The sequence below is a fragment of the Camelina sativa genome, chromosome 8, assembly GCF_000633955.1.
Source record: "Camelina sativa cultivar DH55 chromosome 8, Cs, whole genome shotgun sequence".
Lineage (NCBI taxonomy): Eukaryota > Viridiplantae > Streptophyta > Magnoliopsida > Brassicales > Brassicaceae > Camelina > Camelina sativa.
Genome location: NC_025692.1, coordinates 25,087,199 through 25,099,688, shown reverse-complemented (window position 1 = coordinate 25,099,688; position 12,490 = coordinate 25,087,199). Strand labels below are relative to the sequence as shown.

Below are 12,490 nucleotides of genomic sequence, written 5' to 3'. Positions count from 1 at the left end.
AAGGGTGATTCACCAAGTCTACTTGATGAATTTGTACCTAAAATTACTGAGGGTTTTATCATCTCCAGATTCAACTCCGTCCAGGTATATAACACCACATATTCTCGAGGAATTGCAGTAGTAATTTGTAATTTATCTTTAATTCCTATTTGAAATCCCCATTCCAGGCTAGCGTCCTCGATGATCAGACCGATCATCCTTTGGATAAAGTTGAAGTCCTACAGGATGAGCTTGATTGTTTTCCTTACCTTTGCAGATTTCAGGTTAGTCTTTTCCTTCATGTGTGTCATACAGTATACCCTAGTTTTGCTCACATGTTTCGTTTGATTATTTGTATGTTTATACAATTGAACTGTATCTGAGATTCTTATCATGCAGTATGAAAGAACTGGTACATATATAATAAACACAATGGAGCCTCTTCTGCAATCATATACGGTAAAGCCAACTGTTGTTATGTGTTTGTTTTTCCGTTGATTCTCTAATGTGTCTTGTTGATCTTGAGCTGAGTGACTGTGTAACAGGAAAGAGGGCAACTACAGTTTGCTGACAATTCGGAGCTAGCATTTATTGAAGCAAAACTGTCATGGGTTGTTCATATTGTTGCCGCTGTTGTTAAAATTAAGCAGTGCAGCGGTTGTAGGTAAGTTGCTATCATATTTTAGGGTTTCTTTGCATTTAGGTCTTTTTGAAGAACAAAACAATATATGAACATTGGAATGGAAATTAAACATATTTTGCAGTGTGGAGACGCAAGAGGTGCTTGATGCAGAACTCTCCGCTCGTGTTTTGCGGCTAGTAAATGTTATGGACAGTGGACTCCATAGACAGGTATTACATCTGTATGATGCAAGCAATTAAATTAAATCAAACATAAAGTATTTGTGGATAATCTCTTTCGATGAGTTCAACTATTGGGTGATAATTGGATTTAGCCATGAAGATTGAAGTTAGAAGGTTGTTCTTCCAATTGATGTATTGGTACGATTTGTGTAGGTATTACATCTGTATGATACAGCTGAAATATTCAGCTATGTGGGCATAAGCTTGTACAGCCACTTATTAACGTAGAGTGGCCATTAATAGTTTTGAGTTCAATGTTATGTGTGAACTGCATAGTATATTTTGATAACGTTTGAAGTTTCAACAATCCTGTGGCCCACATGTTGGGTTGTATTTTCTCCCAGATGAGTTCACTACTTTAATCTCATCTGTAGATTAATCAAATAACATTGTTTCCGCAGAGATATGGTGAAAAAAGTAAACAAAGGCTTGATCGTGCCATTCTAACCTTCTTCCAGAATTTCCGAAAGTCTTACGTTGGCGATCAGGCCATGCATTCATCAAAAGTAAATGCAAAGTTGTTTTCTTTTTTCTTGTTTACTTTTATCTGATCTATGTATGTTTCTGATACTCCCATTCTGTTTCAGCAGTTGTATGCCAGATTGAAAGAACTTCTTGGACTGCATGATCATCTAGTTCTGTTGAACGTGATTGTTGGCAAGATTGCTACAAACTTAAAATGTTATACAGTGGTAAGCTTCTGTTCTCTTCTTTTTCTAACTTGCTCTAAACATAAAAGTCACCTAATTTCCAAACAATCTGTCTTTTGTATCTTCAGAGTGAAGAAGTCATTGGTCACACGCTAAGTTTGTTTTTGGAGTTGGCATCTGGGTAACACTGTTATAACCTGAACAAGTCGATGTTTATATTAGTTCATATACTTTTTTTTGTATTGATTTTTGTTTCTTTTTGTTTTGTGTTCTCGTGCAGATACATGACCGGGAAGCTGCTTTTGAAGCTGGACACCGTGACCTTTATTATTTCTAATCACACTGTAAGTCTTCTCCAAGTATTCTCTTTTGTGGACATCGTTGTGCGTTGTAATTTATCACAAGCAATAATCTCTGTATGTGAAATTGACTAATTCCAGAGGGAGCAGTTTCCATTCTTAGAAGAGTATAGATGCTCTCGCAGCAGAACAACATTTTACTACACTATCGGCTGGTTGATTTTCATGGAGGATAGCTCAATAAAGTTCAAGACTTCTATGGAACCTCTTCTGCAGGTTATACTTCATTTTCTTTCAGCATCTTAACTTTGCAATGCGTAATGTTCACTGTTCTCTGTTTGATGATCTGCTTAGATGTTTTACACGATAGAGGAGATGAAATTGCAGAATCGTTACCCTATTAAATGTTCTAGGCATAGTTTGATATCCTGTCAACAATATCTTATATGCATATTCACATGGTGGTCGTGTTGTTTTTGTAGTTCCATATTCTAAAGTTAATGTTGTAGTTCCGACAGAATGTTGGTTTAGCCAGTAAACCACGTTTTCATTCAGTAAAGTTTTCATTTAATCATTCTAGGTTTTCCGCACCCTGGAATCAACACCAGATTCAATGTTTCGCACTGATGCTGTGAAGTTTGCTGTGATCGGATTGATGAGGGATTTGAGAGGAATTGCTATGGCTACTAGCAGGTCTTGACTTCATCTTGTTACTTTGACATCTATAGACGTGTTCCAATCTTATGATTTATTGAAGTTTTCTCATTTGACTTCAGCCGGAGAAGTTATGGTCTTTTGTTTGACTGGCTCTATCCTGCACATATGCCACTTCTTTTGAGAGGGATCTCACATTGGTTCGACACACCAGAGGTATTTAGTTATGCACTCTGCTCCATTTGGTTGTATGAAAGATCAGTGACCTAGTAATAACCTGATTCTAATCGATCACTGACCCTGCACATATGCCACTTCTTTTGAGAGGGATCTCCCATTAGTGCCTTCTTTATCTCATCTTCTCTTCTTGGCTCGTTGATGTAGGTTACGACCCCATTGTTGAAGTTCATGGCTGAGTTAGTGCATAACAAAACCCAGCGCCTTACCTTTGATTCTTCTTCTCCAAATGGCATCCTGCTTTTCCGGGAAGTCAGTAAATTGATTGTGGCTTATGGTTCAAGGATTTTAGCTCTTCCAAATGTGGCGGATATATATGCCTACAAATACAAGGGGATCTGGGTTTCACTGACAATTCTGTCAAGAGGTTAGAACATAATTTTGACATTATAGAACCAATGAGAGTTAATCATTCGTTGTTTAGTTTCTTATTATGTTATGGTACTTAATCATCATTTAATGGGCAGCGCTCTCTGGAAATTATTGCAACTTTGGTGTGTTTGAACTCTATGGCGATCGGGCTCTTGCGGATGCACTTGATATCGCGTTGAAGATGACCTTAGCAATACCCTTGGCTGATATATTAGCATATCGCAAGGTATGTGTGGCACTGCATCTCTGAATTTTTAAATAGTTTTCATTAACTGATGTGTACTATGAATTCTTTCATTGTCGATATGAAATCTCAAATCTTTATTCTCTTGCTTTCATCCTTCAGCTTACAAAGGCATACTTTGGTTTCGTCGAGGTTTTGTGTGCCAGTCACATTACCTTCATATTGAAACTAGATACTGCCACCTTTATGCATCTCGTAGGTTCCCTTGAATCTGGACTCAAGGGTTTGGACACAAGTATTTCATCACAGGTGAGAATTGTGTAGAAAATGTTAGACCCATTGATCAAGAAATTTTTAAATTTCCAAATATATTCCTTGGAATGCAACTTCTTGAAGCAATATCTATTATCGTTTCAGTGTGCAATAGCTGTCGACAATCTTGCTTCATATTATTTCAATAACATCACAATGGGTGAGGCACCTACTTCTCCCGCTTCTATTCGTTTGGCACAGCACATTGCAGACTGCCCGAGTTTGTTTCCCGAGGTAACTCATTACACTCCTCGATCTCTCTTTGGTAGATGCAACACAATACCTTTTAATAAATTTGCTCTTACTTGCAGATATTGAAGACTCTGTTTGAAATAGTTCTATTCGAAGATTGTGGCAATCAGTGGAGTCTCAGCAGGCCTATGTTAAGCTTGATTCTTATAAGTGAGCAGGTATGTGTAATATATATTTTATCGCTCTTGTGCAGTTTTCTGTTCAGAATGAGATTTGTTGTTTATTCATCTAACTTATTCCAATTGCTTTCACCAGATTTTCTCTGATCTGAAAGCTAAGATCCTTTCATCACAGGTGATGATCCAAAATTCTTATATTTTTTTGTTTTCCGTTTTTTTCCCTGAGTATTGCATTTTGTGTATTACTTGAAGGCATTGAGACTTATTTTCAAATTGTGCAGGCCGTGGATCAACACCAGCGACTCTCTACCTGCTTTGACAGTCTTATGACAGACATATCAAGGGGGGTAGATTCGAAGAACAGAGACAAGTTCACTCAGAACTTGACCCTTTTCAGACACGAGTTCCGCGTTAAATAGAATTGCTTCCACGAGCCACAGTCTCTACTACATAGGGTCTCATCAGAAAGACCCACATGACACAGTGAACTAGAAGTTCCCTCTTACTGGAAAAAAAAAAAAAAAAATCTTCAGGTTTTGCAAATGGGGGAAAAAGTAGTCGATAGATTGTGGTACTGTACAGTTTGGTTCTCTCAGAAGAAATGGTAATGAAGGAAAACAAAATTACGTAGCTTATACTATTTGGTGGTTCCTCGCTAGTGGCTTATTCAATTTCAACATTAGGAGTTATTTTGTCTCATACCAAACAAAAATCTTTGTCAGCTCCATAACAAAGTTGATGTAAAGCATTGAAAATCTAGGGTTTTACTTTTGGCAATTGTTGCGGCCTAACTGATCACATATTCTTTGTATTTTCTTGATTGTGATGGTAAGCAAAGCTGGAGGAAAATGCAACATTTGTTTTGTTTTTAACCATGTTTACGATCTTGGATTTTCGTATCATTCTCATAAACAAACGTACCATTGGCTTAGGTAAACTTCCCATTAGGTGGAAAAGAAGAAGATTCCCTAACTTGGATTCTATTTATCACACAATATATTAATGTTAACGCTAAGATGCTAACTAGCTATAAAATGCTAACGTTACACCGATCAAAAAGCAAAGTTGAATGTAGTACAAGGAAAATTGTGAGAAAATTACTGACGCCTTCCACTTCTACCACTTTTTCTTCGGGTACTATTTGTCGGAATTAAAGTAACATCCTCTGCGATACATCGAAAAGGTTTTTCAATGATCAAAAGCAAACAAAATCTTGGCAAGGTCCAGAAGGTAGATGGAAACTAGTTGTAGGCTTTAAATCAAGAGATAGAAGTTACCTATGCGACCAATTTTCAAGCCTGAACGAGCAAGAGCTCGGAAGGCTGACTGAACACCAGGAGCTGGATTCTTGGTCTTGATGCCTCCAGTGGCACGGAGACGGAGCTTCACGTGAATGGCTGTGATGCCAAGTTCCTTATATTGGCACATACATTGCAATCATCAAACCAGAGGATTGGTAAAAAAAAAAAAAAACAAATGTCAGAAAGTATGATATAATAAAACCTTGCATCTTTGAGCAACATCTTGAGCTGCAAACGTACCAGCATAACGACCGTCCTTTACTTTCATTCTACCTGGAATTTCACAATATTAAGGATTCAAGCAACAAAGAATATTATACAACTTCAACCTACACCATCTACACTAACAAGTGAATCACAAGAGATCAAAATCCACCTTTCGATGTAGTAGAGATCGTGGGACTTACCAGTAACACGAACGAGAGTTTCTCTTCCAGTGAGATCAGTCGCATGCTGCAAACAAAAAGAATGAAAGAGGAGTAAATTAAATGTAATCTAACACAAAAAAAAAAGAGCATTATTATATAATTGAGAAACTTACGACGACTGTGTCACTGAAGGAATAAAAGACATGCACAACTCCAAAAACTTGCTCTCCCTCACGAACAGTTAGTCCTAAAGTGACATTGTCCTCCTTTGGTTCTCTGGTATTTCTACTCGACGACTATAAACAGAGTCATACACTAAGTTACTACTTATCCATTGAATTAAGAAAACAATTGGTTGGATTGAGTATCGTAATCTAGCTACAATACGAAATTATAATCTAAGAAGTTCAATGGAGAGAAATAGAGTACCATGATTTACACAGAAGAATGAGAAGCGACAAACTTTATTAAATTAGGGCTTCGACGAGAACACTATTGTGCAATATCTATTAAAAAAGAGTAAAAGATTTGACAGCTGTGGAATTTGAACCCACGCCCTTACGGACCAGAGCCTAAATCTGGCGCCTTAGACCACTCGGCCAAACTGTCTTGTTGTACCTTACTTAAGAATATAAAATAATAATGATGATTCCTCGCATTATTCGTAAAATAAAGTTTCTACGTACTGACGCTTGTATTCATTATTTCATTTCATATCAATTCTTCAATAGGGTAAGCTCTTATCTCAGCAACGGCCTGGAATACATAATGGAGAAGATCTCAGCATGAAACAACTGCTTGAAAGTGAAATCATCCCTCCGATGTTGTCCCATTCGGCAATATCCGATGAATGTTTTTATACCGGTGTGTTTGATGAAGCATGATTACAAACAGCCTATGCCCGAGTTGATTGATGGCTATCGCCACCAATGATCGTCGGTGGTGTTTTTTTTTTAGTTGGCGAGCAAGAGTTTATAAATTCTAATTTTCTTTTACTATGTAAAACATTTATATGACGAGGTTTGACTCCCTTCAGTTCAGAGTCGTTGGCTTAGCCTTTTCAAGGACAAATATACATAGATAAAAACACCCTAAGTTTCAAATGAGAGGTCATCGTTTTCTAATCGAAAGGGTCAAAGCGGGGGTCATGCTCACTAGCCGTGACCATCCCAGTGCAAAGACATGTGGGACACATCACCTGATTCAAATTAAAAGACATATATCTCAGCATTACTAGGACAAGGATGTAGTAGCATAGATACTCAAGTCAGATGGTATGAAAAAAGTTGTTCAGACATCTTACCTTTCCTGCGCCGGAACAATTAAGACACCTTTTTGTTGTCGCGACTTGCAGACGCCGGTTTGAAGCTCTAGGTTTAGTTATGGGATCAATGCTGAAGCACACACCACTAGCTGAACATCGAGCGCATGGCAAGTATCCTATTATCAAGTAAACGCATACCGATTTCAAGAGCTGTTGTAATTGAATAGTGAGCATTCTCAAGAACTTTCATGATGTATATAGAATAAAATTACCAGTCCCAAGGCAGTACTTGCACCTCTTCTTCTCTTGTTGTTTAACATTGTTAACTTCGATTAGCATCAAGGTTGAAATGACTCCGACGGCCCCGCCAGAAAAAGATGCCACAATCGGATCTACCTGGCTACATTACATAACCAAAAAATTATTCTTTCTATGTAGCTGTTTCAGATTCAGGACAAGTAAAGTTGTGACTAGTTCTGATTATATTTTCAATCATACTGGTCCTCAAGCAACTGGAACTAGTAGTACCTTAACTGTAAGGGTAGATGCATGCCCCTTATAAAATCTTCATAAGAGGTTCCTCCAAGTCCTACCTTTAGTTCCAGCTGCCAATGTAAAATCATAAATTTGTCATTCAAGAAATAAGAAAAAACCACGAATTAGCTACTGTTCTTCCCGTAAGTTACAGTGACAAAACTCTATACAAAAAAACCATTAAAACTACACATCACACAGATAGAAAATTACTAATCTCCACAAATTTCTATTGTCATCAACTTAAAAGTTAGTATATTTTTCATTGATGTCACTAGTAACTGCATGGATTCTGCAAGATAGCCAGGAAACCACCAATCGCATCAATTTTAAAGAGCTCTCAATATCGTAAGATTAGTAGGGTTCCAAGAGCAGTGGTAAACTGTGTGAAAAGCATTGAGATTTCACAAACAAAAGAAGGAGCAGTGAACAAAAAACTAGAGCTTGTGCTTACATTAGGTGCAATGAGACCACCAAAGACGATAATTCCAGATATGAAAGCGACACTGGTCAAGTAGAGTTGTTTCAAAGTCTTTGGCGTCTATCTCAAAAGATAAAGAGCAGAGAAAAAAGTAGTGTTACAGACATAATAAGACTGCAGAAGAAACAAAGAGAAAACATTTTTCATAATAAATAGTAACATAACACTGACCACATTAGGGAGAAAGGGAATGGAGGATGGGATCTCAGGCATCTCGGTAACCTCAAGCTCGCTATTCTCGTTAATGGCTTTAACATTCTTGATACGTTGCTGGACTCGTAACCTCCTCACTTCTTCCATGAGAAGAAAGATCTTATTGCGTCTACTCCTTATGTTATCTTGGATTTCCTGAAGCTGCATCTGCACGAAATCTTGGACTGTCTCTGATCCTTCAATGATACAGAAGTTACTGTAACATCATCATCCACCAAAAACACACAAATCATTACCAACCAATTAGAATCATTTAAAATGACTACAAAAGGCTTCTCACTTTCTGATCCCTAATCCGAATTCGAAAACTATAGATACCGAAATTGAACAAATCCAGTTGAAAAAAAAAAAAAAAAAACTTGCTTTGGAACGGCGTCACCGGAGGGAGGAGGAGGAGGTCCGTTGTTGCTGCCGTCTGAACAGGAGAGGAGAGAGCGAGATGAGCCATGGAAGATAAGATTGGGGGTAGGTTTGAGAGAAGTAGAGGGAAACCGGAGAATGGATTTGGAAGTTGAGGGAGGAGGAAGAAGAAGATGATGATGATGATGGCGATGAGGAGTAGTAGCTGAAGAGAAGCACGTCATCTCTTCTTCTTCTCGCCCAAATCAATCTCGTTCGTATTCAGATAATGTTAAAAAGGTTATTTGCTGGGGACGATGAGAAACCTTCTCAGTGATTAAGAAGGTTTTACCTACCATGTTTGGCTATTAAAGTCGTCTACAAGCACCTCAATAAAGATTCAATTTGAAAGTTGTAATCTGAAATTTCAAGTTATATCAACGTTTGTTTGGGGAAGTAATGCATTCTTTACAAGTGGAAACAAAGCAAAGTTAACTAAACTTTTAAGTTGACAAAAAAACACACCAGAATTTTCAGCAGATAACAAAAAAAACCAAACTGCCTCTAGACAATAGACACAACAACCCTCTCATGACAGGTAGTTTTAGATTTAGACAGTAGAAGAAGCTTCAAGTTTTGGAAGAAGGGATCTCCAAGCATCAGCAATACTGTTTGCTAAGCGAGCCTGTCCTTTCGCGAACTGATGGAATGCGACTCCCATCTCTTCCGTCTTCTGCTCTTGAAACCTTACTATCTCCTCCTCCATTCTTGTCACTATCCTCTCGAATCTTCTTGTAGCTTCCTCACTTTCTGCTTTTATCTGCATTGAAACAAACGTATGTTCAAGCACCAAAAAACCATTACTACAAATTTTTCAAGGAAAGTTTTCAGTTGTTGTTGTTTACCTCTCTGTACTCGATCTCAGCTTCTCCTACTTTGTCTGAACGTGTGAGCATGAGTTTGTCACTGCAATAAACACAGAGGAGAATTAAGATTATGTTCTAAGACGATGATTGACAGGTAGAAGAGAGAAGCCATCATACAGATTTATTTCTTTTAACTTTGTTGTTTCTGCCAATTCACAATGTTGCTTGAAAGCAGTTCCTCGTTCTGCTATTGTTGCCTGGATAAACACAAAACAAAACAAACAAACAAAAAACACAAGAAGGTAGAGTTTAATACCAGGCAAGAGAAATAAATCCCACCGGTAAAGGCTAGAGAACTTGCCTTAATCGATTGCACATAACGAACATAGTCCTTCAAGGGTTCCTCAAAGTTCATCAGGACTTGTTGAGCCTAGAAATAGTGCAGGGTAGGTTGATATAAGCATCTTGGAAATAGGATAAATGTGGCCAAGATATAAAATGTTAAAAGAAGAAAGAAGATGATTTATGCCTAGCATAGAGTCTAGTCTTACAAACTTAGTACCTCTTTCTGGAGCTTAATCGATAGCAATTCAGACTTAGTTCCAAGATCGGAAAATGCTTTTCCTGTAGGTTCACCCTCACAAGCCCCAAANTATCTCCTCCTCCATTCTTGTCACTATCCTCTCGAATCTTCTTGTAGCTTCCTCACTTTCTGCTTTTATCTGCATTGAAACAAACGTATGTTCAAGCACCAAAAAACCATTACTACAAATTTTTCAAGGAAAGTTTTCAGTTGTTGTTGTTTACCTCTCTGTACTCGATCTCAGCTTCTCCTACTTTGTCTGAACGTGTGAGCATGAGTTTGTCACTGCAATAAACACAGAGGAGAATTAAGATTATGTTCTAAGACGATGATTGACAGGTAGAAGAGAGAAGCCATCATACAGATTTATTTCTTTTAACTTTGTTGTTTCTGCCAATTCACAATGTTGCTTGAAAGCAGTTCCTCGTTCTGCTATTGTTGCCTGGATAAACACAAAACAAAACAAACAAACAAAAAACACAAGAAGGTAGAGTTTAATACCAGGCAAGAGAAATAAATCCCACCGGTAAAGGCTAGAGAACTTGCCTTAATCGATTGCACATAACGAACATAGTCCTTCAAGGGTTCCTCAAAGTTCATCAGGACTTGTTGAGCCTAGAAATAGTGCAGGGTAGGTTGATATAAGCATCTTGGAAATAGGATAAATGTGGCCAAGATATAAAATGTTAAAAGAAGAAAGAAGATGATTTATGCCTAGCATAGAGTCTAGTCTTACAAACTTAGTACCTCTTTCTGGAGCTTAATCGATAGCAATTCAGACTTAGTTCCAAGATCGGAAAATGCTTTTCCTGTAGGTTCACCCTCACAAGCCCCAAAAAGTTTTACAGCCTTGCCAAAATCCAACAGTGATTGACCCAACTCTGCCATTAGGTTGATATAGCATCAAAATTAAAATTCCATCCATGCAATTGGGAAAGAAAAAATGGAAAACATAGCAAAAACTATACAGATCAAATTCTGACTTGTGACATATTGGTATTACCTCTATGCCTCTTGACAAGGCGGTATGCATGCTTCTGCGCCTCAGCCAAGTGGTTCTCGAGCTCAAAAATATAATGTTTAAGCTTCTCGTATGCAGCAGTAGTTTCTTCAACAGGTTTTTCCTTTCCAAGGACAGCATCACTAACTTTTGACTGGACATCCTGTCAATAGTGCAGATATGGCAGTAAGATGATGGCGCACCAAGAAGTTAATTAAGAGTATGGAGCAAAGAGTGAAGGAAATCAATAATAAATTTCACATTTAAGAAGTCTTGATCTTGTTTTACGGATTTCTAACCATGGTAGAGCCAAGTAACCAATAAAATAGGAGCTTTCAACTCTTATATTTACAGCAATGCTAAGAATTATATAGGCCGTAAATGACAAGTTTCACCTTGTAGATATTTTAACTACTAAACACTGTCAGAGAATAACGGTATATTATGTCCAGCATTGTCTCCGTAAGCTAAAATTCATATTAAACTTCCTAGTAGCATGCCAAATACTTGATCTTGTATGATGTTGAAAAATTATACACATGGTCAGGAAAATTAATGCTTACCCTAAACATTTGCATTAGATCTGCAGGCTTCTTGAATATACCAGTTTCCTGAAACCTGAATCTGTCCATTGTCTGATGAGAAAAATAAACTGTCAAACAAAGAAAATAACCTTCTGAAATGGAAAGTGCAGTCCTTGATGAGGCATATATTATGAGCACTTTAAATTGAACATGATGTGGAGGAAAGCAAAATAACTAAGAAAAGATCACTAGAAATGTAAAGTCTAGGTATCCTACCTCTTCATCTGCTTGCAAAAAGGTCCTAAGATCCTCACTCTGCTGAAGCTCAGGGTGTAATGCTATTCGATTAACAAATATATCCAATGCTGCTCGCCTCATTTCAATAAATTCGGCACTAAAACGGAATTTTTCTGCCAAAAAGAGTATTCAATAAACGTAATTCCCATTATTCTCATCTCCATCAGATCACAGTTATAACTATATCGAACAAGGATAGCTGGATCGACTAACATCAACTTCGCAATAAGAGATGCTCAATACATATATTTCTGACTCAATCAGATAATGTGGTCAACAAGACATGGAGCAATAAGAAAATATACTGAATACAAAATCAGAAACCTCTAACTAGCTAACAAGTAATCTAACTAAATCAAATAAGGACTACTAAAGATTTTCAAATAACTAGCTCTAATTTACCTACAGCACTCTTCTCTGGGAGAGGAGGAATGAAAATGCCCTTGTATTTCTCAAAAAGCCGATCCCTTAACCAGACGAAATCACTGTAACGTCTGATAACAATCTTCTCGGGTCCTTGATACTCCGGCAAGTTGGTCTGCCGGGAGAAAAATACAATCTAATAGTCAGAAATCAATCCCTAGAAAATCAAATTACACCCAAATTCTTGTTGCTCAACATCCAATTAGCGAACCATCTATAGGTATTACCCAATTGATTTCACATAGAAACCCTAGAACTGAACCAGAGTTGAAGAAAAAGAAGAGACCTTGGTGATAACTCGGTAAGAGATGTAAGCTTGTACGCCATTGCCTAATTTGACAGGATCCGTGACGGAGACAGACAAATACGGCAGCG

General features: G+C 37.7%; 4 protein-coding genes and 1 non-coding gene across 6 annotated transcripts in view; 1 reads left to right on the top strand and 4 right to left on the bottom strand.

Annotated features, from left to right (window-relative positions):
• The window catches only part of LOC104709918 (exportin-7-like), an 8,792-nt gene extending 3,998 nt beyond the window's left edge, over window positions 1-4,794 (top strand). Inside the window, exons 10-28 of the mRNA XM_010426460.2 lie at window positions 4-84; window positions 168-263; window positions 379-438; window positions 525-643; window positions 744-831; window positions 1,245-1,349; window positions 1,431-1,535; window positions 1,622-1,674; window positions 1,774-1,837; window positions 1,934-2,068; window positions 2,373-2,485; window positions 2,569-2,662; window positions 2,831-3,050; window positions 3,151-3,281; window positions 3,402-3,548; window positions 3,657-3,785; window positions 3,863-3,961; window positions 4,059-4,097; window positions 4,204-4,794. Of these exons, the coding sequence (XP_010424762.1) occupies window positions 4-84; window positions 168-263; window positions 379-438; window positions 525-643; window positions 744-831; window positions 1,245-1,349; window positions 1,431-1,535; window positions 1,622-1,674; window positions 1,774-1,837; window positions 1,934-2,068; window positions 2,373-2,485; window positions 2,569-2,662; window positions 2,831-3,050; window positions 3,151-3,281; window positions 3,402-3,548; window positions 3,657-3,785; window positions 3,863-3,961; window positions 4,059-4,097; window positions 4,204-4,341 (2,016 nt within the window). The 3' untranslated portion in view covers window positions 4,342-4,794. The remainder of the gene's footprint in view (window positions 1-3; window positions 85-167; window positions 264-378; window positions 439-524; window positions 644-743; window positions 832-1,244; window positions 1,350-1,430; window positions 1,536-1,621; window positions 1,675-1,773; window positions 1,838-1,933; window positions 2,069-2,372; window positions 2,486-2,568; window positions 2,663-2,830; window positions 3,051-3,150; window positions 3,282-3,401; window positions 3,549-3,656; window positions 3,786-3,862; window positions 3,962-4,058; window positions 4,098-4,203) is intronic.
• On the bottom strand, window positions 5,020-6,023 carry LOC104709917 (40S ribosomal protein S14-3-like). Its single transcript, XM_010426459.1, has 6 exons — window positions 5,979-6,023; window positions 5,765-5,887; window positions 5,631-5,676; window positions 5,426-5,496; window positions 5,200-5,335; window positions 5,020-5,087 (listed from the first exon to the last, which is right to left on the bottom strand). Exons 1-6 carry the CDS (start codon window positions 6,021-6,023, stop codon window positions 5,020-5,022), a joined length of 489 nt encoding a protein of 162 aa, XP_010424761.1.
• On the bottom strand, window positions 6,121-6,200 carry TRNAL-UAG. Its single transcript has one exon. It is a non-coding gene; the product is annotated as a tRNA-Leu (tRNA).
• LOC104708500 lies at window positions 6,569-8,729 on the bottom strand. Its single transcript, XM_010425083.2, has 7 exons — window positions 8,447-8,729; window positions 8,042-8,279; window positions 7,844-7,930; window positions 7,384-7,460; window positions 7,128-7,255; window positions 6,895-7,031; window positions 6,569-6,789 (listed from the first exon to the last, which is right to left on the bottom strand). The coding sequence occupies exons 1-7, from the start codon at window positions 8,665-8,667 to the stop codon at window positions 6,712-6,714; spliced, it is 966 nt and encodes a 321-aa protein (XP_010423385.1). The 5' UTR covers window positions 8,668-8,729; the 3' UTR covers window positions 6,569-6,711.
• Window positions 8,838-12,490, bottom strand: LOC104734619 (sorting nexin 1; the record flags this gene model as incomplete). Of its 2 annotated transcripts, XM_019228951.1 has the most annotated exon segments (11): window positions 8,838-9,242; window positions 9,328-9,388; window positions 9,466-9,545; window positions 9,650-9,718; window positions 9,851-9,924; window positions 10,693-10,752; window positions 10,875-11,034; window positions 11,435-11,506; window positions 11,672-11,805; window positions 12,095-12,230; window positions 12,402-12,490. In XM_019228951.1, coding segments are annotated over 11 exon segments (1,145 nt in total), but the record flags the coding sequence as incomplete, so codon positions are not given.